This window comes from Cyprinus carpio, chromosome A14, assembly GCF_018340385.1.
Source record: "Cyprinus carpio isolate SPL01 chromosome A14, ASM1834038v1, whole genome shotgun sequence".
Classification (NCBI taxonomy): Eukaryota; Metazoa; Chordata; class Actinopteri; order Cypriniformes; family Cyprinidae; genus Cyprinus; species Cyprinus carpio.
This window is the reverse complement of record NC_056585.1, coordinates 21,510,227-21,533,943: the sequence shown is the minus strand read 5'-3', so window position 1 is coordinate 21,533,943 and position 23,717 is coordinate 21,510,227. Positions and strand designations below refer to the sequence as shown.

Sequence of the window (23,717 nt, the reverse complement as noted above, 5' to 3'; positions counted from 1 at the left end):
TAGTGGCTGTTACCTGAAAGAAGAAAGAATAAAAGCAGAGGCACCGTTACTGCCTCGCTTTGTCTCCATTTCCATCCCAACTCCTGTTTTCGTCTGTGTCTTATTGTGGCGAATCATTTCTTTACCCCAAAGTACAGGAAACCTTTGACTTTCTGGCCCCCTGATGAATGAAATCTCCTTGTCAGGCTCGTCTGGTCATGTTAATTGGTCTCAATAGGCCAGGGGACAAGATAAATGGAGAAACGCTATTAAGACTTCACTTCCTGTTGGCATACAGACCAATCTAGATGGTACAGACGCACTTACTCATTTCTGCCCACTGCCGAGCAATTTGCCTTTTTTTTTTTTTAACCTCCACAGCTGTCTGAAAGAGCACTAGGCTTTAAGAAATTGAGGATTATTGAGAGGATACTTCAGAAAAAGACAATTGTAGTAACCCTATGGATTAGTCATGTTTTTCCTTTTCCTTTTTTTCTGCAAAGAGACATTTTGTGCCAAGTTTAATTGCTCAGGAAAGTGGTCCTAATGTAATGCTATTGTTGCACTGAATTTGCTGTTTCTTGACTGTTCAGGCATGACTTCAGATGCAAGGCATTCAAAAAGCCCATTCATTTCTTTGTGCTGCTTTTGCTTTGAACTCCTCTGAATATTTCAATGTGTTGTTAAATAAAGCACAGAGAGTATAAAAAAAGACACATTTTTGTTTCTCAAGTGAAAATATGGAAGCAATCAAGCAAAGATGCTCTTAGCACTGGAAAAATAACATTGTCTAAAATCTCATCATTAATCTAAGACTTAACTCACAACAGAAACTGACTCTCCTTTATTAAATATGACTTACGGCTGGATTAGAAATATACTTATATATGCATGTGTACTTTCGTGAAACTCAGTTGGCTCTGAAAATGTATGATAAATGTCCTACATTAGAGACAATTCATTCAAATTACGGCTTGCTCTATTGTTTGGATTGTTACCCTCACATATTTCACGTTAAAGAAGAAGTTTACCCAAGAATGACAATTCTTTCATTATTTACTCAATATTATTTCCAAATACGTATTCTGGTATTTGTTCTGAGAAAACACAAAAAGGAAAACATTCTGACCATTTTCTATACAGTAGCAATAAATGGTAAACAAAACAGTCATAAATGCACCATTTTAAAAAGCCCATCTGACTCATGCACTATATTTCAAGTCTTCCAAAGCCATACCAAGAAATTTAAGTAATTATTCACCTGCAAATCAGTTTGCAGCTCTCAAATCAAATATGGTGCAGCTTTTAAGTCATAATGCTGGTTCTTGAGACCAAATGACAATTGGTGTTACTGACATCCAATCTGCATCATATTTGATTTAAGAGCCCAAATCATTCATGTACTGCGTTGCATGAATGATTTTGATTTGAGACTAAACTATGATTTAAATTTCAGTCTGTTCTTCACAATAACATCATATGACTTCAGAAGACTTGAAATGCATGATAATTTTTTTTTTTGGAGCTTGATACTAGTCAGTATTATAGTATAGGTTATGTAATCACAGTATGAAAAAGCTGTGCAAAGTACTGTATGTGTTTCATGGACTAAACAGCAGCAGAGTTTGTAATGACAGAATTTTTATTTTTGGGTGAACAATTTCTTTTAAAAAAAAACATTTTTTTTAATTAAATGGGACTGAAGCCTCTAAGCTGTTGCAAGCCCAAGAGCTGGGTTTACAGAGTGAGACTCCTGTAGCACTGACAGCACTTACTGAGAGAAAGAAGAATGGTCACTTATCTGCAGAAACCTGTGCACAGGCAAACCTAGCAGGCTTAGGAGATAGAGCCCAGCCTCAGCTGTGTAATTGCCTAATCCATTTCTCCTCAGGAAACTCTGGTCTAAAGAGTTCTGCTGAAGCACAAGGTAACATCATCTTGACCCATTTCTGCCTCTTTCAGCTGCTAGTTCAGGTTTGGTGATGGGAAGCTGAATGGCGCTCCACCCAGTGCATCTGTTAGGAAGCTGGCTCCTCCTACAGCAGGAGGTCCAGACTGTGGAGAAGACATTTTGAGGTCATACAGTGACAGTAGGGTATGCTGACAAACGACCACCCCTGGTGAAAGTCCTTTAGTTTAGAAGGGAACATCACAAACGAGATAGAGAGAATGCTTCTTTTATGATACCACATAGAGAGGTCTTATCAAGAGGTCTTAACCACAAAAGTAAGAAAGAATGGGTGTGATTCAATCTCATCAACACTATCTACAGTATCAATTCCAAGCTCCTTTGCTCAGATTATATGTATGGTGGCTTGTTTTTATCAAAAGGGCTGGGCAGCATGTAATCCCATTAAAACAAAGCCTGGCACAAAATGAACAGGTTAAAATTATCTGAAAGGAGGTAATTTGTCAATGTAGTACCTGAACCTCAGAGGTGACCCTCGTCTCATTCTCATTGCTAATCCAATCAATAGACCTCTTAGTGGAGATACAACTACTCTGAATTTATAGAAACATTTTGGAAGGTGAAACTTCACGTGCATGGACTGTAAATGATGAAGTGTTTAACCTGTGAATATTAACCTAAAGACCAGCAAGGAATAATATATAATGCTACTGTAATCTGGGCCAAGGCCATGATCTAAAGTGTTCTGTCAGTAAGAGATATATTATCCCAAGTCATTTATGTTGAAGTAACTTTAATTAGCTTAAGTAGGGTATTCTGTTGCCATTCGTTCAGAGAGTGACGCCAACAAAGGACCTATAAAATAGCACATGACAAGACATCATAGTCACAATTAGTTCCTAGCCTATCACTGACTGCTTCAACAATAAATGTATTTAACAAGGGGATATTTCATCAGCCAGTACTGCAAATGTCCCAATAAACACTGCCTATATAAGCATATGACTGGATAACAGATCAAAACTAACAAAAACAAAGCAAAATGGTTGCATCAATAAAACTGTTAATTCTGTCATCATTTAAAATTATAAAAGCAACAGCTTTTAACCATCAAATGACAATAAAGCACCATAAGAGCGTAATAAAAGTAGTTCAGATTAGACAAAGTGTTCTAAAGTCGTATAAGAGCTTTATGTAATGTTACTTTTGTGGTTGATTCATGAATGAATCATTCTGATCAGTTCAATGAATCAGTTAATCCATTTTATATAACCACTCTGAATTATTTATGCACTAATCAGAATGATCTGGTTCTCAATTTCAACTCACTGACTCAATGATCCAGCAACCACAGTTAAATTCTCACTGGAGAGGAAGTTTGTGAACAATGGTTTGAATATTTCTAATCACATAAACTTATTGTGTGGGTTCAAAACAACATAGTGTCCAACAAACCACTTTTGTGATGCTTTTGCATAATTTTTGAGCTAGAAATCTTCATTTCTATTTGTTGCATGAAAAAGAAAAAGAGACATGATACCAAAACCTTGACACAGAGCTGCCAAAACACTAGTCTTTAATTTTCAGTCTCAGTGTGACTGAATGTTCTCCTTCCTCATGCTTCTTCAGATAATGCCTCAGCTCAATGTTATTAATGCTCAATTTCACCCAATTATAAAGCTCCTCAGCACTGGAAGGTGGCCAGTGAGGGAAATATGGATGAGAGGAGAGAGTAAGTGACACAGCCCTGTGTGCGGTCATTTAATGTGTGGAGGATGGGCATCTGAGAAGCTGTGATTACTCCCCAACACTTGCAAACAGACACGCCAACATGTGTGCAACACACACAGCTACACACAGCTAAACATATTTTATATTGTTTATCATCAAGCACTGTCCGATTTGTAACACATTAATCCCTCCCTTGGAGCCCCCGCTACTTCAAAACATCCCACTGACAAGTACAAAATATTTTCTGAGGCAGCCAAAGGCCCTTATAATAATGAGAAAGCATAATGAATGCCTGCTTGTATAGAACCCCCCACCCCACCCCAAAATTCCCAGTAAGTCATGCTTCACAAACCTTGCCACTTCATGTATGATGCCAGAATTGTATTGATTTTTTATGTTAGGGCAGTGTTCAAATATAGGCCTCTGTTAAATCACAAAATTACAAAGGTTGATATCTTGGTACTGCCAAATGTATCCAGCCTCTTCAAGTAAGAGGTTAAAAAGGACGAGGAACCTCTAATGATCTTATTTTAAATCCAAGTATATTTAGATAAATGTCATATCATGGCAAAAAAAAAAACAAGCTGAGAGCCTTTATACAAAACAGACACACTTTATCATTCACCCAGAATATTGAAACAATGCTATGGAAGCTGGAGGGGACAAATCAATACTCTCTCTCTGAGGAATGGCCTGTGAGCGGCCGAGGGAAAATTCCAGAGCAGCGATATGACCAGCCGAGTCTAAGCACCTGAGGCCCTGTAAACTGAATTCATTTGTCTTTACCAGCACAGCCACACACACATACACTGACATTGGATGGTCAGTTCACTGCTCACCTCCACTGAGCCCACAATCTGCCAGCTGTGCAGAACCCCTGCACCGGGAATCAGTCTCAATTCCCCACACAGCCTCAACACGGCCCGAGATCTCATTTTGCACATTCTCATGTTCTGACCTTTTTTTTTTTTTTAATAAGCATGTCAGTTCCTGGAGTCCTTGAATGTGTCAGCTTGTTGCTTTTTAATTATCCTAATGATTAAAACAAAAAGCATTTAAAAAATGTGTTTCCCTTGAAAGGTTTCTAAAAAACAATAATTTATGCAGTCAACATGTGACTAGGAAATTCATTAATAAACAGAAAAATTAAATATAGTTATAAACAAAAATAATACTGCAAAATACTGCAATAAATGGCACAAAGACCACAATAATATATATATATATATATATATATATATATATATATATATATATATATATATATATATATATATAAACATATTAAAATAACATTAAAATGTATACAAAACCACAAATACTCAACAAATAAAGTGTCATCAATGCACTCAGGTAGAACTGCAGCATACAGTACAGGCACACACAATATTTACATTATACCATTGAGCATGATTTATTTCAAAGAATATCATGATACCATGATATTTGAATAAATATAGCCACTAAGTTAAGACTGTGTCTTAAGAACTAGTTTGACCAGCACTTAGCCAATGGGTAATCAGTCTTACTTTTCGGATTCAAATTAGACCAATCTACCTTTTTGTAACCTATAATTTAAAAAGTTATGACCACTGTCGGAAAAAATAAATAAAATATTAAATAAAATAAAATAAAATAAAATAACAGGCCTGACTTTTCAAGACTTGTCTAAACAGTTCATGCAACTGGCCACTAGTGATTTATGATGTAGCGTTTTCATAAAATGTCTTTACCTGTCCAGAGACGTTCACAAGCTGCACGTGCAGGTGTTGAATTTAATAAAGATCTTCTTCATGGCTGACAACGACAGGAGACATTGCTGGTTTGGTTTCAAGAGACTGTATCCAGTTTATCCAGCGAAGGTTTCTTTTCTTTTCTATCTGACTTCTAAAGTATTCCGTTACTGTACGAAGTGAGAAACTATGCTACTCCAAACAATTCAGTGTGTGAATCAAATTTCAGACTGAATCACAAATCGAATCAGGTCCTTTTTGCAAAGCCATTTGAACAGTTCATCGAAACTAACAAGCTCTAAAGAGTGATTCATTCACCAATCCGTTATCGCCAGTTCTGACTGAGATTCGCCGGTTCTGCTGAACAGTCGATGGGAAAGTACCGGAAATAGCGTAATTTGTACACCTAAGATGTGTAAAACACAGCACCTGCAGTACTGGTAAATTCATTAACCTTAACTGCTGGTATACATAGGCCTATATATAATTGATTCTATGGAAAATATAAGCCATTTGCAAAATATACAAAGCAAAGCAAAGCAGCTGTTCTTAATTCATATAATTCATTAAGCTACTGGTGTACGTTGATAAAATAAATTATGTCAGCAAAAACAGTGTAAACACATTCATCCACAGCAATGCACATTAGTGAGCATCATAATCATGTGTGCAGTAGAAATGTGAATATATATAAACACGGTTTGTTCCCTTTCATTTTTTTTTTTATTTTAAAACAATCGTGACAAGACATGATAAAAGTTTCAAATCTTTACAATAAACTATAAAAAATTTCCTCTTTTTCCCCATTCTTCAATCTTTAGTTAGTGGTCTCCTTGACTGTTTTTGCAGACATGAGCAAAAAACAAAAACATTTGCCAACAAATCTCTTTTTCTCTCTTCTCTGCCTCTATCTGTCTCTCTCTCCACCCCAAAATAAACGAGCAGTATACGCTGATGCTCCAGATAGTAGTTTGTGTCTGAACCTGATAAGGTGCCTTGAGAGTGTATGTTTTCCATGTACAGGTGTATGGTCTTCCCTGTTTTTCCTTTCCCCATCCCTCCTCTTTATCTCTGTCTCTGCTCACAGGCTGCATGGGCCAGATAAACTCAAATCTGGGAGGAACATGAGAATGTGTGTCCAGTTCTGCAGAAAGACCTTACATACAAAATATGCACCATTTACCGTCTGTTCCACTGGTTTCAAAAAGTAACTATTTGATAAGATCAGCTCCACACTTGCTTTGGAAACCGTGTTACACACAATTAAATAAATGTAATGTAAATGTATTTATGATTAAAGGTATATTCTGATTTCAGTACAAGTTAAGCTCAGTCGGCAACACTTATAGTGTTGATCACCATAAACTGACTTCCTCTTTTAACCTCTCATTTTCTTATAATAAAAATAATAAAACAAAAAATGCAAACAAGTAAGGCACATACAATGGAAGTCAATGAAGACAATCCATAAACATTAAAATACTCTCTGTTTTAATAGTAGTCACAATATGCATTACATTATTTTAGTGTGACAAAAAATAAAATACATTTTACAAATTTGTTGCATGACAACATTAACCATAAAAATGACAAGAACAAATTTACAGCTTTACAAATAATACCCCAGTATTAACACAGGCATTAATTTAAATGCTTTTATTTATTTATAGGCTTCACATTTCTCATTTTAAATTCTCAAAAAATTGTCCCATTTACTGTCAATTAAGTGGCTCACTATAACTTTTGTTTTTCGTTGGCAATTATTATTGTAGTAATTAATACTATGCCACAAATGCTGTTGAATGATCTTGTAATGAACCTGAAGCATTTCTTTACGATAAAAAAATTATTTAAGTGAAAAAATTTGCACTGCCCATGCTGCTGAACAGTTTTGCATGGAAAAATCATGTTTTGATTTGAATGTTTTAACAGCTTGGGCTCTGCTGTGCCTGTCAAATATCAACTGTCCATGTAAGTGCACATAACACCATTTGTCCAGATCTTTCTAACCTTGAGCTTGACAACATACCAATGAACAGAAAATACACCTACATACCGGGCATAACAAGTGTCCAACTGCCACTTAATGTCAGTTTGTGAACATTCACAAGACAGAAAGTAAAGGCAGAGTAAAATAGAAGACATTTCTGCTAAAGTATGGTGTGTAAAGTATGTGTGTTATATAACACACTTGGCACTTTTTACATCCTTCATTTGAAAAGATTTCACAAAATAAAGCCCTCGTATCACCTCTGAAACTCCAGGGGCTTTTATTTATTCATCTTCATGCACTTTTGTTGAGTGCACTTGCAGCTTATGTACATATCATTGTGTCACCATTTCATAATAATGTCTTTACAAGAGATATATCGAGTCAAATGACAATGAAACAATGACGGCCTGGTTTTGGGTATGTGTGTGTGTGTGTGTGTGTGGTCGCAGGCTGCACTCACTGATGTGGGAAACATTGTTCCAAAGCTTCGCTCCAGTGATCCCAGCAGTGGTATGTCATGTGAACCCAGCGTCAAAGAGCAGAAAATCAAGGGAAAGAGAGAAGAGAGAACTGGAGAGGATTGTCCATTGATGTGTGGGCATGTCTTAAATCTCTTAAACGCTGTCAGGCTTTTATTGTTTCTAAACCTCATGAGTAAATACCACTGGCCTTTTTCTATTTCCATCGTAACCTTGACTGCTGTCAGGTCAGCACATCATAATTCTCTTAGTGGACACAGCCTCACAGCAGTACGTGGTTGAAACTTAAGGCACAGAGTACGCTTCACCTGTCTCATTTATCTCAAAAACACTCCTGCACATAGCAAACAAGTAATTTTCTTCATTTTGAAGAGAGTCAAATTCAACATCGCATGAGCGCTGAGAACTAAAATACAGTGCAAAAATAAAATACAAAAATGTAGGCTAAAAAAAAAATCTAAATTACAAATGAAGATATACTTCAATGAAATGGCACGGTGGGCCAAAACAAATGTCATCATGGGCCAGCTTTCGGCCTTGGTAGGGCATCTTTTGTCTACAGCATTTCTATGACACTATTTATGTCATATATGTCAAAAAATACGTAATAACAATAAAATAATCTAAACAACCAATCATATAATCACAACTATTAGCAAAGCACCTTTGAGGGCGTCAGTGAGTAATGCATTTTTCAAATCCAAGGTACTTAACAGAGCTCTTATGCGCTGCCTCCGTTTGAATGAGCTCATTGTGCAAAGCCGCCCACTACTGCTCATGAGAACTGATGACATGGTGTGGGGTTACTAGAGCAATTGCATATGGCTTGTATTAAAATTCACCTAAATAAGGGTTTGTATGCTAAAAAAAAAAAAAAAAATTGTTGAGTATGAAGAGTGAAGGTCACGGATAAAGTCATAAGAATATCACATAAGTGACAATGAAAGATAGTACTATGGCTTGGAGGGAAAAGTTTGACACCTGCATTTCTGCCCACATGGTGCTCAGTTTATGATAAGCGTACTTATACTGCCACCATGTGGTCATTTACCATATAATCAACTGTGGCTCTTACAGCTGCAAGTGCAATTTGAATTTGTGAGAAGCTGATCCGAGCGAGAAACACAGCGGTGTGTTAGTGTAAGTTGACAAGACACTAAAGAGAAAGAAAGTCTGTTGGTTTGCTTCTGGCCTTTTCATGAGGTAAATTGGATGTCTGACTGACCTTATCAATGGACTCTGGCCCCAAACCTCCTAACTGCTAGCATTTACAGCTCAAAGGTTAATGGAAGGAGCTGGAGCCAGGCTGAAGGTTTTGGATGGAGCTCTCAGCTTCCTGCCAGCTCAGACTTCAGACAACAAGCACGCCTTGATGTCTCCAGCTCAGAGGAATTGCAGACTTACTTAAATGAGATTTAATGAGACTCATGAGAGGATATTTATCTTTGGATTTGCAACAATACAATGGTTGCATGGATAGGTTGTGATATACAAATGGCATTTAGCATGATAAATAGCTTTTAGAGCAGATGGTAATCTGTTGAAAAGAGTTTTGCAGATTACAAAAGCTATTAATATATTTGTAAGCATGATTCCTTGATTTAATTTCATATGTAAATTAGATGAACCAGAGAAATTGTTGATATTTATAAATTCACTTTTCATTGCAGCTTACTGATATAGTTGCTGTAAGGAAATAGAGCTTCACTTGAAGAGGGATGAATTAAGAAATGGCTGAAATATTTCTCAAAATGATGAAGTGTCTTTCAAATATATATATAGAGCACCAGGTGCAGTCCTAAAATCAGATAGGTTCTTGGTTTTATTTAAAGTTAATATACTATTTCAATTCTTGTTATTATAACACACACACACACACACACACACACACACACACACACACACACACACACACACACACACACACACACACATCCAATCTCCAAACCGCTTGACCTACATAGGACACAGGGATGCTGGAGCCTATCCCGGCTTCTCATGCCAAAGGCAGTGAATCACCCTAGATGGAAGTAAATTAATATTTTATCTTGTAATTTAATTAATAATGCTTCTATAATGTTATGCATGATCTTCCTGCATTGCACTATGCTGCCAAAGAGGGCACCAGTCACACTGAACAAAATGAAATATCGCCATCTGCTGGTGAGTAGTCACACCAGCATCTGCATTGAACTTTCATCAAAAGATATTATGCACATAGGCTACATTTAATTCATATAATCTAATTTTACAGTAGTGTACAGTACATATATCTTTGTAATATTTTTATTAGTTTTGTATTCCTAAACACATTTTGTACATACAGATGCATATGAATGTTTTTGTATGTACAACTTTGTACGTGCAAGTACATGTTTCAGTAACGTTCAACTGTTGAACTCTCAGCATTGTTAGAAAATCTCATTCTCATTGCTGTGCCCACTGAAATTTCAACATTCTCTGCGAACAGATGAACATAAGCTGCAGCCTGTTCTGTAAAGATTTGTATACAGGTAAGTAAATTGACAGATGGCTGAAGTCAAAAGATCTAGCATAATAATAAATTAAGCAAATTAATTGACAAATGGGAACAGACAAGGACAGAGAACTGGTGTAAAAAAAATAAATGAATGAGCAAATATCCTGAAAGTGTGAAAAAAAAACTGTTTGAGAAGTTAAAAAGTAAAATCTGATTAAAATGATTCATTAATATATTATTATTTGAATATAAACATCCTTCTCTTATTTCTCTCTAATAAAAATTAAAAGCTAATTTTCCATCAGCCGTTTTTCCAGTCTTCAGTATCACATGATCCTTCAGAAATCATTCTAATATGCTGATTTGGTGCTCAAGAAACATTTTTCTATTATCAATGCTGAAAACAGTTGTGCTGCTTAATATTTTTGTGGAAACCATGATACTTCTTGTCAGGATTCTTAAATAATAGAAAATTCACATTTATCTGAAATGGAATCTTTTGTAACAATACAAATGTCTTTACTGTCACTTTTGATCAGCTAAATGTCGTTGCACAAACAGCTGACTAGTCTGACTGAAATGTGAGATGGTGTCACACTAATGTGAGAAGTAAGATATAAGTTATCACAAATAGCAAATTAATGAGAAAATGGTATCAAATCACCAGTCCTTTAAGCCTCAAAGGCTTGCATATAGCTACAATACTGCATCATGTAACCTGATTTCCATTTTTTTTCATTAATTTCGATGACTTAACCTACAGCTATATTTATATATTTAAAATGATATATGTGTAATTATAGAACAGTTAAATGGTGCTTCCCCTTGGCTCAGCGAGAGGCACATTTTAAAATGAGACATGACTCAAGGTCTCATCCCAGCCCCAAACCAGACAGCTGCCAGACGGTGTGACAGAACCCTGCTTCCAGCTAACCCCATGATCCCAAAATCACATCCCCTTGTGTCCACTCTATTTGTCATATTCCATTATTATTAATTCATCAATCAATCACATATAGGCATCGAATGTCTGTTCTCTATGGAGCATGAATATTCAAATGGAAGGGATAGGCTGACTAAACCTCTCCAGCATCCTCCCTCCCTCCCTCCCTCCCTCCCTCTCTCTCCTCATAATTCCACGCCCTAACGGATACACAGACACCAGCAGAAGCAGTCTAGGGTAATCTCAGCAGACACCTCGTCTTTCTACCAGCCAGTGGATACAGCCACTCTGTACACTACAGTAAGTCTTTTTTCAATCGTAACAATAACCATCCTCATTCCTCTGCATGTGCTTGTGGGTTTTAACATGATTTATGGTAAATTGGCTATAGGTGTGGCAGCCAAAGTGAAGAGAGATAGAGGGATATAGAAAAATGGATGGCTATTTCTCCTGCGAGGTAGACACTGCAGTCTAGTCTAAAAAAAAAAAAAAAAAAGACTGCATGCATGCTTAAATGAAATGAAGCAATATGGAAAGAACAAAGACATAGACATAACAAAGAAAGGACATCCAGTGAAAGTAAAGAGGGAAATCTGCTGGTTAGGATGCACTGAGAGTTGGCTAGATGGGCGGATAGCATCGGAACATAACACATGCATGCTGGAACACGTGTGCTACATGCTACCATCACACACATGTACAGGGAGAATAACATTTCTTCCAGACAGAGAGAACATTTCTTCCCTTAGCTTCTGACTGACTTTTAACAAAAGCATAGCACTCTTGAAATATAGCATTCTGATGGTTTAACATTTGAAATAATTGTAATATCTAGCTGTAATCAAAAACCTTTTAAGACCTTGCTGTGTAATGGCTAAAATGAGTGAAGAAACAGCATGCAAGATTCCTTTATGAAACGCTACATAAGACAAAAGCAAGGTCAATGCTCCGTAAGTCACATCTGTCATCTCTACTGACAGCAATCATGTCTGACAAGCCAGACCTCACAGAAATCGCCAAGTTTGACAAAACCAAGCTGAAGAAGACTGAGACAAAAGAGAAGAACCCTCTGCCCACCAAAGAGAGTGAGTGTCTGTTACATACCTGCATTCAGTGTGTCCAATCAGTTTGGGTGTGGTGTAGGTTTCTCTAACCCCCCCCACCCCTTCCCCCATCTGCCTTTCTTGTCTCTGCGGTGATCTGTCTACCACCTCTCTTTATTTATCATTTTGTTTCAGCCATATCTTTCTCTTTTATCTTATATACCCTTCTCTATTTTTCTTCCACTCTCACTCTGCTCAGTTTTTTTTCAGCTTCTTATGTCAGCAGATGGGTCTCAGCTCAAAGTCCTCCATCAGCATTGCAGTGCAGACCTAAGCATGCTCGCAGAATTTCCCATGTGAATAAGCATCTTATTTGCAATAATGCCACGCTCCCTCATCCTTCAAACACATATCTCTCTTAAAGAAGCTTTACTGGCACAATAAAGGTATTTACGCTTATAAAGCATTAAAAACGTTTACATTTCATCTTTTTCTGTTTTCAGCTATCGAGCAGGAGAGGAAAGGCGATGCCACACCATGACCTAAGAGACAAGGAGAAGACAAGCATAAGACATGTTATTCTGACATGGCAGATATTACAATTCCTTTTTCTGTTTAAAGGGTGCTATTTCCCCATGTGATGCATGGTTACCATGGCGATTGGAGTCACTGAGGCCTATGAATGGGAGTGTAATGAAACGGGATGACTTGAGACAGGGTTTAAAATAGATATTTTACCAAATTCTGTTCAGTGGATTTTTTTGTTATTATTTTTTAATAAGGGTTTCTTCATGAAATAAAGACAAATGAAATGTAAAACAAGTAAAATACCAAATAGGACTCCTCTTTTTAAAATGATTTTTGTTTAGGTATAAGGAAATTATTATTCAAAACACAAAGTCAAAGTCTCTTGTGCTCACCAAGGCTGCATTTATTTGATCAAAAATATAGAAAAAATATATATAATTACAATTTTAAATACTTCTAAAATTACTTTTTTTTTTTTTTTAATGTAATTTACTTCTGCGATGGCAAAGCAACCATTAATCTTTGGTGTCACATGATCCTTCAGAAATCATTCTAATGTACTGATCTGAGAAACATTTCTTATTATCAGTGTTGAAACATTTGTGCTGCTAAATATTTTTGTGGAAGTTTTTTTTTTATTATTATTATTATTTTACAGTGCTTCAATGAATAGAAAGTCTTTACTGTCAATTTTGATCAAATTAATAAATCCTTGCTGAATAAAATAATTATTTCCTAATCATACTGATCCCAAACTTTTGGACGGCTGTGTATTCCATGTGCAACACACTCTTGGACACCAATGGTGGGGTAAGCTGTCACATTAAATGTGGTAAGTGGTCACAATGTACACAGGTTTGAGAAGAATACATCACTTGAATTAAAGTTTATCACAATAATCACAAAAAAAAACTTTCACAATCTGCCAGACTTGACCAGAAATAAAATATATATTGCATGCATCTTCTTGGAGTAGAAGGCAAAGATAGGCTATGTGCTAGAAAGCCATGGATTTAGTGCTTGTAAGATTTTAATAGACTACTTGAGAAATACATGATTAAGTTAGTGGTTACTTTGAACATATAGTTTTCAACCTGGCATAAACTTAAAAGTAGGGTGACCATATTTTAGTTTTCTAAAAATAGGACAGTGGGTGCGGGCAGGGCAGAGGGGTCGGGGTGTGGTTGGTTGGTGGTTAAAATATTGCCCAAAGTATAGCTATATCCCAAATATCAAAACTCTAAATATGCCATTTCCATACCTAAAATACATACTTTACAGTCACTGTTATGCATATTGATCTTAAATACAGCTAAAAAGCTTCCTACCAGTGGCCAGCACAGTTTTATCATAGGTAGAATAAAAAAATGTTTCAATACAAGAATTTCAGTCAAATGTAATTTATGCAACATTTCAAACCTTGGTAACAGTTTAAAAGTAGCCCAATTCCATGGAGGAAAAAAAGGCGTCCTGCATCCAACACGAGCTGCAGGAGTCCGATATCACTGATCACGGGTTGAGTGGAGAGATGGCTGACAGAACATGCTGGAGGATTTGCTGCTCAACAGATCCTGAGCTCATTGGCAAATATCTGATCATCCTTTACACAGAGGAGGTGTGATAGCGAAATCGAAAGTAAAAGTGAACAGTGAGCATTCATTCAAAAGAGATTTACATACTCTGCAGGGGCTCCCTAATGCGCAAAAATTATATGCAATATTAGAATGCTTGCGGGAGCAGGCGGAACTGGACCATAGACTGTATAAAAACATGGACGTAGTGTCCATGACGTCACCCGTAGACTCCTGAAGAGCGTTTTTGAAGCTCCGTCGCCATCTTGGCAGCAAGCCACCGCACGACTCTGGGCGGGAGCTGGTTGCTGAAGCCACGCCCACCTAGCTCGACGGCAGTGTCAGCAGCGACAATCCACCTCTCACTCAAGTGGCCACGGCCTTAATTATGCAGAACTTTAAGGCTTATTATAATTTAAATGGATGAGTTATAAAAAAAATTCACCCCCCTCACAGTTGTCATGAAGGATAGCTATAGACTAAAATCATTTTTTGAACCAGGCTTTAAACATGTTTTTTCTGCTGTAAAGTTAAGCATTTTAACATTGGGAGTCTATGGGACTGACTCCCTTTTGCAGCCAGCCTCAAGCGGCCAGTCGATGAATTACAGTTTAAGACACTTCCTTGTTGGCTTCACGAGGGAGAGCGGGAGGTTGCCGCTTGGACTGGACACAAAAGTCTCATTAAGAAAACAGTCCCTAGCAGGGATCTAATTCAAAAATGCACACAATGAATGGCGACTTTAGAAATCCCGGCGGTGGACACATTTTTTAGGTCCAAAAAGAGGACATGTCCGGGAAAAATAAAACGTATGGTCACCCTATTTAAATTCAGAATGGTGCTAATAGAAGGACAATAAAAGTGTAAAATAAACGAGTTTGTCTTGTGGTGTGGCCAGCAGGGGCGCCACGATTAATAATAGCCCAGCGGTTCTTAATTCTGGTCCTGGGCTCAAACATCGCTGATTATCCGATACTAGGCCTACGTGTATTTTACATGGCTATTCTTGTTTTTACATTTAACACCTGCTGATGAGGTGCTAGAGGACGCGCCTAGATCTCCTTTGAACTCAATTATGTTTGAGATGTTATTGAGAAGCTGGCTGCGCTCTGGCGTCACTGTTCTTGCACCCATCACCCGCACTCTGAACACCAGTGCTTCTTCGACCCTTATCGTCTTTTATTGCCAACTTATCTCTCTGCAAATCTGACATAACTAAAACCAATTAAGTAAACTGATAAAGACTTACAAACACAAATAAAAAGAAAAATGTCTTTAATTGGTTTAAATAGCCTATGTTGCTCGTGCAGACACCTAATGAACAGTTCTGATAGAAAGGATTAGCCTATAAGGTAGCCTATATATGACGTTAATTCTCGGACCTATATATTCGAGAAACATTAAGTAAAATGTTTTCTTCTATAACGAATGTTTGAAATTCACTTAAATGTTTTGGAGATTTGTTGCTTCATTAAAAGTCTAAAATTACAGAAAAAAGAAAGCGTTGGCACATAATTGTTTCTTAAATCAACAAATAAATATTCAAATATTTATATTTTATATTTTAAAAAAAACTGAAAAACATTTTATGTGACAAAAACTATGCAGATGATATTTATTTCAAGGTCATTATATAACTTTTTTTAATTACCAAATATTCGACCATTTTATGAAAAGGCGCGTTTGCAAAACAAAACACATTTCAAAGAACTTGTCATATGTGTTTTATATTTCCTTCCTTAATCACAAAACAAGACGAAAAGAACAGCCTTAACATCATAGACTAATGAACTGCACCTGAGCCTCTGTGAGTGACTAGTCAAAATGGATCATCTGTGCAACAAGGTGAGCCATGTTCCCTGGTTTCAGTCTGACATGGGGAGTAAACGCTGTGGTGATGATCATTTATAGCCATTTTTAATTCCTACTTTGTGATTATTCCTTTATTGCACATATTTTGTTAGTAACATGAATTAAAGCGTGAAAGTAGGCGATGCGCCCTTGCCCTCAGTTTGTTACCCCATAAAACCATTCTGAGATGTCTGCGACAGAACGTTTATGGCACGACGGTCTCATTTAGGTTAGGTCTGCTTGTACCAGATCATTGTTTAATACTGGTTTGTTTTGTAACATGTAGGTGTGGGAATTTGGGTTTCAGGCACCGTGTAGACTTGATAATGCCGATGTCCAATTAGTGGGGATTATCTTCACTTGCACGTCCCTCTATTGTCTTTCAGCCAGTAGCATTGGTTAAACCATTATCCGACCATCAAATAAATGCTGTTTTGAAAAGGGATTTTGAGTGTCTACCGATTTGATTCGAAGATGTCAATACTTGGTTTCAACAATTAATCTAACACGAGCAACAATTTCTAAAAATCACATCTCCATATAGCGTATTAATTAATCGCAAAAGTCATCGAAAGTAAAATGATGAAATATAATCGTTCTCATGATTATCCTTTTGTTTACATTTTGATCCCTTGGTGACAAATAACTTGGTGTGAACTGTCTTATCTGTTTTGAATTAGTCTTCATTTAGTGACACATGATTGAATTGTCAACAGTAAGAACTAAGTTATGAAAATTGCCCTATTATTAAAAATTATGATTTAGGCCTATGTCTCATATTAAAGGAAAAAAAAAAGAAAAAAAAAAGAAAAGAAGTTTTTTTTAAGCCTGATGTGTACCTTTTTTTGATAAACCAGTGAAATGACATATATGGGCACCTTAAAAATAAAAAAATACAAATTTGTATACATTCTGACACAAGTCATATGTGTACATGGGTCAAATGATGGAATAAATCGTATGGATTCATATACATATTTGGGGACTAGTATTATGACATGTTGCAGTCTATACATGCAACGGACTACATTTCCAGACATTTTTCACGCCAGAGCTCTTCCCAGGGGATCAGCTGGTCTTCTATTAACACCAGAGTGTTAGAGGCGCAGACGTGTTACATGTTATTTGCATGGCCCTTAGCGAACGGAGCCGAATGATTTTATGGTTTTTGTATACAGCATAGGGCAGCCCCTTACATTTCAGTGTTATTTCCCGGTGAAGAACTTTCCCAAAACGTGAAGAGTCATGACTCAAATAAAGAACATCTATAAAGTCAAGAATTAAAAAAATATTAAATGGGATATTACTATACAGGCTATATATTGTGTATAGGCTATTTATGTTTTTTTTTTTTTTTTTATTGTGCATAGAATAGTCTAGTATTATTCCTAAACTAATAAACCCTTAATTTAAGAAGGCAGATAAAAGGGCTATTCTGATGCAAAAATGCATGTCCAGTGGTACATGTCCAACACGGAATCAACAATCAGCGTATGAATAGCCCTACATTATAGATTATAGCACTACACAACACCTTCAACAAGTATAATGAATGGATATTAGACGAACAGTTTGATGGGTTTGGACAGTCAAATTCATTCAAATAGTCTTTCAAATACACAAATAGTAGCACATTAAAGTTGCAAGCATAATGTTGAACGGACAGTAACTTGAGTAACAAACTAAAACAAACAGTCGGGTAAAAGAGTTTACTGTGAACATACTGAAACAACCCTCATCATGAAAGATGGCTTAATGAAAGCTAGACTGAAGGGCTTAGGGGAAAGTGTTAATGCTTTGAAGTGCAGTTAAGGCCACATAATTCCAGTGACCTCCTCGACGTCTTTTCACAGCGAATTGTCAAAGGTTGGAAGATGCCTGCAGTCAAAGTTGGCGACAGGTATAAATGCCTTGCTCGTTCGAGCACTCAGTCACTTCTTCTGTCTCTTCCTGGGTATCCATCTCAGTGTTTGTGCCTTGCATCTCCACAAGAAGGGAGCATCGAAGAATCAGGGGTCGCTCACGCAGCAATGAACCCTTGCCAGCTTTTTGCATCGTTGGTGATGTCTATATGCTGTCACATACTGTCGACAACAGCATGGTACAGACATCTTTACAGAATATTTGAAATATTTTATTATATTTTAGTTGTTTTTCCACTGGTATTTATTAATAAAACTTATGTTAATGTCATGCTTTTTTCTTCTCTTTTTCAATCGGTGAATAACTTCCTGGTGACAGGACCAAAGGTAATTTAAGTTTTTATATCTATGTGGAGCGATATTTCATTTATTTGACAGGTCTGTACGTACAGTGTCTAATTAATGCACGTATTTTACATTCATCAGGCTTACCTTACATACACCAGCAGTGTGCAGGCAGGGGCTCAGAGTGGTATTGAAGAGTGTAAACATCAGTTCACATGGGACAGGTGGAACTGTCCGGAAAGCGCACTGCAGTTATCTACACATAACGGCCTGCGAAGTGGTAAGCACTATTATTCGCTTTAAGCAAAATCTGATTATGTATTCTGCTTTAATTTTTCTCTCTTAACAATGAAGATTTTACAGCCTTGTGTTGGAGAACATTTTTTAAAATCCACCAAGATGTATTTTTTTTATACTTTGTGCAGAAACTTATATTGTAACACCAAAAACTTGCAAATACATCACATTTTACTTTAAAAATGCATTGCATTACACATGTTCTAATAATGACCTTATTATTTATTATTATTTTTATTAGCCACCAGAGAAACCGCTTTTGTGCATGCCATAAGTGCTGCTGGAGTTATGTATACTTTGATAAAGAACTGTAGCATGGGGGACTTCGATAACTGTGGCTGTGACGATTCCAAGATAGGAAAAATGGGTAAGACATTTTTTTATTATTTATTATTATGAACTACACTTATCTGTAATTAAAATTATTACATGTCTTCAGACCAATAACTTGTTTTTTTTTTTCCTTTTTTTTCAAAGGTGGACGTGGTTGGGTTTGGGGAGGCTGCAGTGACAATGTTGACTTTGGAGAAAGAATCGCTAAACAATTTGTGGACGCACTGGAAAATGGTCACGACTCGCGCGCTGCAGTGAACCTGCACAATAATGAAGCTGGTCGACTTGTGAGTATAACTGTATTCTCTTATCAACTTTCTCTAGTCAAACGAAACACATTTTATTGAAGCTTGTGAGTGCATATGGCTAATGTGAAGCTTTATTTATTTCAGGCTGTCAAAGCAACACTCAAAAGGACATGTAAGTGTCATGGTGTCTCTGGAAGCTGCAGTATTCAGACATGTTGGATGCAGCTGGCTGATTTCAGAGAAATCGGTACCTATCTGAAAATCAAGTACGATCAAGCACAGAAGCTGGAGATGGACAAAAATCGGATGAGGGCAGGTAACAGCGCGGACAATCGCGGCGCAATCGCGGACACGTTCAGCACCGTTGCGCGCACAGAACTCATTTATATGGAAGATTCTCCAGACTACTGCACGAAAAACCTCAGCCTGGGACTACATGGAACAGAAGGCAGGGAATGCCTACAAAGCGGAAAGAATCTTTCTCAGTGGGAGAAGAGAAGCTGCAGGCGTCTCTGCCACGAATGTGGTATGAAAGTTGAAGAGAGGAGGATAGAGACTGTGAGCAGCTGTAACTGTAAATTTCACTGGTGTTGCACAGTCAAATGCGAAACATGCACTCAGACTGTGACCAAGTATTTTTGCGCAAAAAGGCACAAAAACCGTCGGCCGCACAACAATTCACGCAAAAGACAGCATGCGCGTAATAGATGAAGTCATCATCTTTGCCAGTATATTAAGTTGTATATTTCCAATGTAAATATATTTTATATGAGATTTTAAGATATGCTGCTTTTTCTCTTACTGTATATTATTCTGCACATTGCTATAAGGAAAAATGTTAATTCGAACTCCTACATAAGACACAAGGGCTTCCTCGTTCCCATGCACTGTCATGTGGATTGATCACATACTAAGTTCTAATTTCACGAAGACCTATAGGTTCATTATTTGCACTTTTTCGTTCTCGACATTAGACAACAGATTTACTTACAATTGTTGAAAGATTGTTTTGAATACTTGCACCATGTTTTTTTTTTTCTCTCTCACACAGATCACTTGACAGTGTGTATTGTTTCACAAGGGGCTTGAAGTGTTATGGAACTTATTTAAGGCAATTATTTTTAAACTATCCCATTGTGTTTATATATATTACATTGACTTATTTTGTCGTGGGAAGCATATTAAATATTTAAAACTAAATTACAGTCTCCGAGTGGTCAATTTCATTGCGCATGTTTGACAACTGGTTCAAATGTTTATTGGTGAATAAACGGTGTAAAATCACTCCCAACCACACTTGAATTATGCATCAGCTCCAAGGACTTTTTGAGACCCTGCCCGTGGAGAGAGAAAAGGCTGTAGTGTATTGATATCCTTTGAAGTTCATTGGAGGCGTTTCCTTGACTTGGCTGGTGACTATGGACCAATAGCATGACAAGAATCCATTACCAAAAAGGTACTCTGACCCCCATGGGAGGAGGAGTATAAAATACATGACGGCACATCATCGAATCAGTACATTGCCCGTTTTATCACTGTGGATCTAAGATAATGGCTTATTTCTTTCTATGGGTCTTTTTATTCTTTATTTGCGACAAAGCTCTCCCTGGGGACACATGGTGAGGATGCATTAGCGAATTATTATCAGTTGTTGTAGCCTAATGTAAAAAAATAACTTAACGGGAATTTTGTTTTACCTTTTGCTTCCATAGGACAATGAACAATTTGCTGATGACCGGACCAAAGGTAATCTATTCTCCTATAGCTTCAAAAAACGACCCCCTTCGTTAAATCGTTTTACGGAGATACACCACATCATCTGGTTTTGTGGTGTGCGTGAGAATGTACAGAAAACCTCGCATCAAAATCCTCAATATCTTTCTCTTATCTTCTTCTATAGGCGTGTCTTACCTATGCAAGTAGTGTGCAGGTCGGTGCGCAGAGCGGGATACGTGAGTGCAAGCATCAGTTTGCTTGGGACAGGTGGAACTGCCCGGACAGCGCGCTGCAACTTTCTACTCATAAAGGCTTTAGAAGTGGTTAGATATGTTCATAAATGTGATCTGTGTATCTGTAAACACTGAAAACGAAGCCAGAAAAATAAAACTCTTTATTTATTTTCACGACTTCTCTAGCAACCAGAGAGACGTCATTTGTCCATGCCATAAGCGCAGCTGGCGTTATGTACACTTTAACCAGAAACTGCAGTCTTGGAGATCTGGACGACTGCGGATGTGACAGTTCGAGGAACGGCAAACTCGGTAAAAGCATTACAGATACACTCATAAGCTAATAAACTAGCCAATATAATATAGACTGATTCATTTAAAGCAGAAATACTACAACTATATTTCTGTATTAACAATGCAATAAAAGTATTTGCTGCTTTCAAAACAGTCACGACGCATTTATCTAATGGGATAAACACTGTTCATTTCAGGGGGTCGTGGTTGGCTTTGGGGAGGATGTAGCGACAACGTGGATTTTGGCGAGAGCATTTCTAAACAATACGTGGATGCGCTTGAGACTGGACAAGACTCTCGAGCTGCAGTTAATCTTCATAATAATGAAGCTGGACGTTTGGTAAGTTGATCTGAGAAAAACTTTTCATACGTCAAAGTTTTCATACTGTTCTGACAGATTAAACACACCCGACACCTGAATAGAGAATAAATGATTCTAAAATCCAGTATTAAAAATAAACAAATAGTTTATCATACGGCTCAGAGTTCGCTAGGGGCGCCAAAATAAATTTTGGGTTGTGCAAAACGAATCTCACTGTTAAAAAAAGAAAAAGAAAAAAAGTGATATAAGCTAGTGATATGGCAAACTGTATTAGGCAATTAAGCAGCTGCTGTTATGGTTACCTCTTCACAAAAAAAAAAAAAAAAAAAAAAAAAAAAAAAAACTATGCAGTAGACTATTTGTTTAAGAAACTACCTTCTGTGGTTCCTTATATGTATATCGAATACATACACAAAAGATCTGTACATTAACAATACTTTGTGTTTTAGGCTGTAAAGGCGACCATGAAGAGGATCTGTAGGTGCCATGGCATGTCAGAAAGTTGCACAATGCAAACGTGTTGGATGCAGCTTTCTGATTTCCGTGAGATTGGCAATTACCTAAAAGTGAAGCACGACCAGGCCCAGAAACTCGAATTGGATAAGAGACGAATGCGCGCGGGCAATAGCGCAGACAACCGCGTGGCTATGGCAGACGCGTTCGGCTCCATCGCCCGGACTGAGCTCATATATCTGGAGGATTCGCCGGATTATTGCGCCAAGAACCTGAGCCTCGGGCTTCCTGGCACGGAGGGTCGGGAGTGCGTGCAACATGGGGAAAGTCTCACTCAGTGGGAAAGGAGAAGCTGCCGCAGGTTGTGCCATGAGTGCGGTCTGCGGGTGGAGGAGAGGCGTACAGAGATAGTGAGCAGCTGCAACTGCAAGTTCCACTGGTGCTGCACAGTAAAGTGCGAGAACTGCTCTCAGGTCATTGTCAAACACGTTTGCGCCCGGAGACACGGAGGCCACGGGCACCACAGACGCAGACCTCGAGGACCAAAATAAAACACCCCCTGACAATCTCTTTTCTATTGAGAACACCTCCACCTGCACTTTTTCTTAATATTTGCTATGTCTGTACATAATTATATATTAAAGTATTTTCATAAAACTCAGAAACTGAAATTGCTTGTGGTCTCGTTTAATGATTATGAACCCAAATACGTCCAATTGAGTCAAACACTATTGAACAACAAAACAACAAATAGGCATGTCCAAATAAGAAATTGCAGTTTAAATCGAAAAAAAAAAGCAACATAAATTATGAAGAAAGAAACATAATATTATAGTTTAGATAAATACTAAACAACAGTAGGCTACATGCATGCTTTTAAATCAAGGTTAGAATACAAACGGATACAATTATTAACAAAATAAGCAATTAAATAAGTGATAATCAATTGTGATGGTTGCTACTTTCCTCCTGTCCATGGAGTCATTTGAGCGTTGTCCTATCCCAGACACGCACCGTCAGAGCGAGAGAGACAGAGAGAGAGAGAGAGAGAGAGAGAGACAGAGAGAGAGAACCTAGAAAAGAAAGTATAGGGATCTCAATTAGTACTACAGTATATAGCGTTTATTTAATGAATACTCTTGAGGGGATTAACTTTGTCACACTTGGCCCTAGGCGCCTCCCTTTCCTAGAGTCTGGCCCACTTTGATATGCGGGCAGTACGGTGACAAAAGTGTAGACAAAGCCCGTGGGAAACACGCCACCGCTGGAAGGTGTTTAGCATGTTAATCCGCGTTACCGCTGTGTTGGTGTACGTAATCACACCTGCGGAAGTCACCGCAATGCATGCAAATAAATCAAATGGAAGGATCTAAAT

The 23,717-nt window shown here is 37.5% G+C and overlaps 3 protein-coding genes across 4 annotated transcripts; all 3 read left to right on the top strand.

The window, feature by feature from the left end:
- Positions 1–11,419: 11,419 nt before the first annotated feature.
- LOC109055448 (thymosin beta-like) lies at positions 11,420–13,111 on the top strand. Its single transcript, XM_042770212.1, has 3 exons — positions 11,420–11,546; positions 12,227–12,331; positions 12,793–13,111. Exons 2-3 carry the CDS (start codon positions 12,232–12,234, stop codon positions 12,828–12,830), a joined length of 138 nt encoding a protein of 45 aa, XP_042626146.1. The 5' UTR covers positions 11,420–11,546; positions 12,227–12,231; the 3' UTR covers positions 12,831–13,111.
- A 3,021-nt stretch (positions 13,112–16,132) lies between these two features.
- LOC109055436 (protein Wnt-8a-like) lies at positions 16,133–20,098 on the top strand. 2 transcript variants are annotated; one of them, XM_042770206.1, is made up of 7 exons: positions 16,133–16,233; positions 18,207–18,341; positions 18,456–18,488; positions 18,588–18,726; positions 18,985–19,110; positions 19,221–19,363; positions 19,469–20,098. In XM_042770206.1, the coding sequence occupies exons 1-7, from the start codon at positions 16,213–16,215 to the stop codon at positions 20,033–20,035; spliced, it is 1,164 nt and encodes a 387-aa protein (XP_042626140.1). In that variant the 5' UTR covers positions 16,133–16,212; the 3' UTR covers positions 20,036–20,098. The 2 variants fall into 2 exon arrangements, with proteins under 2 accessions (XP_042626140.1, XP_042626139.1); XM_042770205.1 differs by having other exon boundaries at positions 16,176–16,233; positions 18,093–18,341.
- Positions 20,099–20,249: 151 nt separating this feature from the next.
- Positions 20,250–23,059, top strand: LOC109055449 (protein Wnt-8a-like). Its single transcript, XM_019072664.2, has 6 exons — positions 20,250–20,943; positions 21,037–21,070; positions 21,225–21,363; positions 21,460–21,585; positions 21,765–21,907; positions 22,339–23,059. Exons 1-6 carry the CDS (start codon positions 20,876–20,878, stop codon positions 22,891–22,893), a joined length of 1,065 nt encoding a protein of 354 aa, XP_018928209.1. The 5' UTR covers positions 20,250–20,875; the 3' UTR covers positions 22,894–23,059.
- Positions 23,060–23,717: the final 658 nt, after the last annotated feature.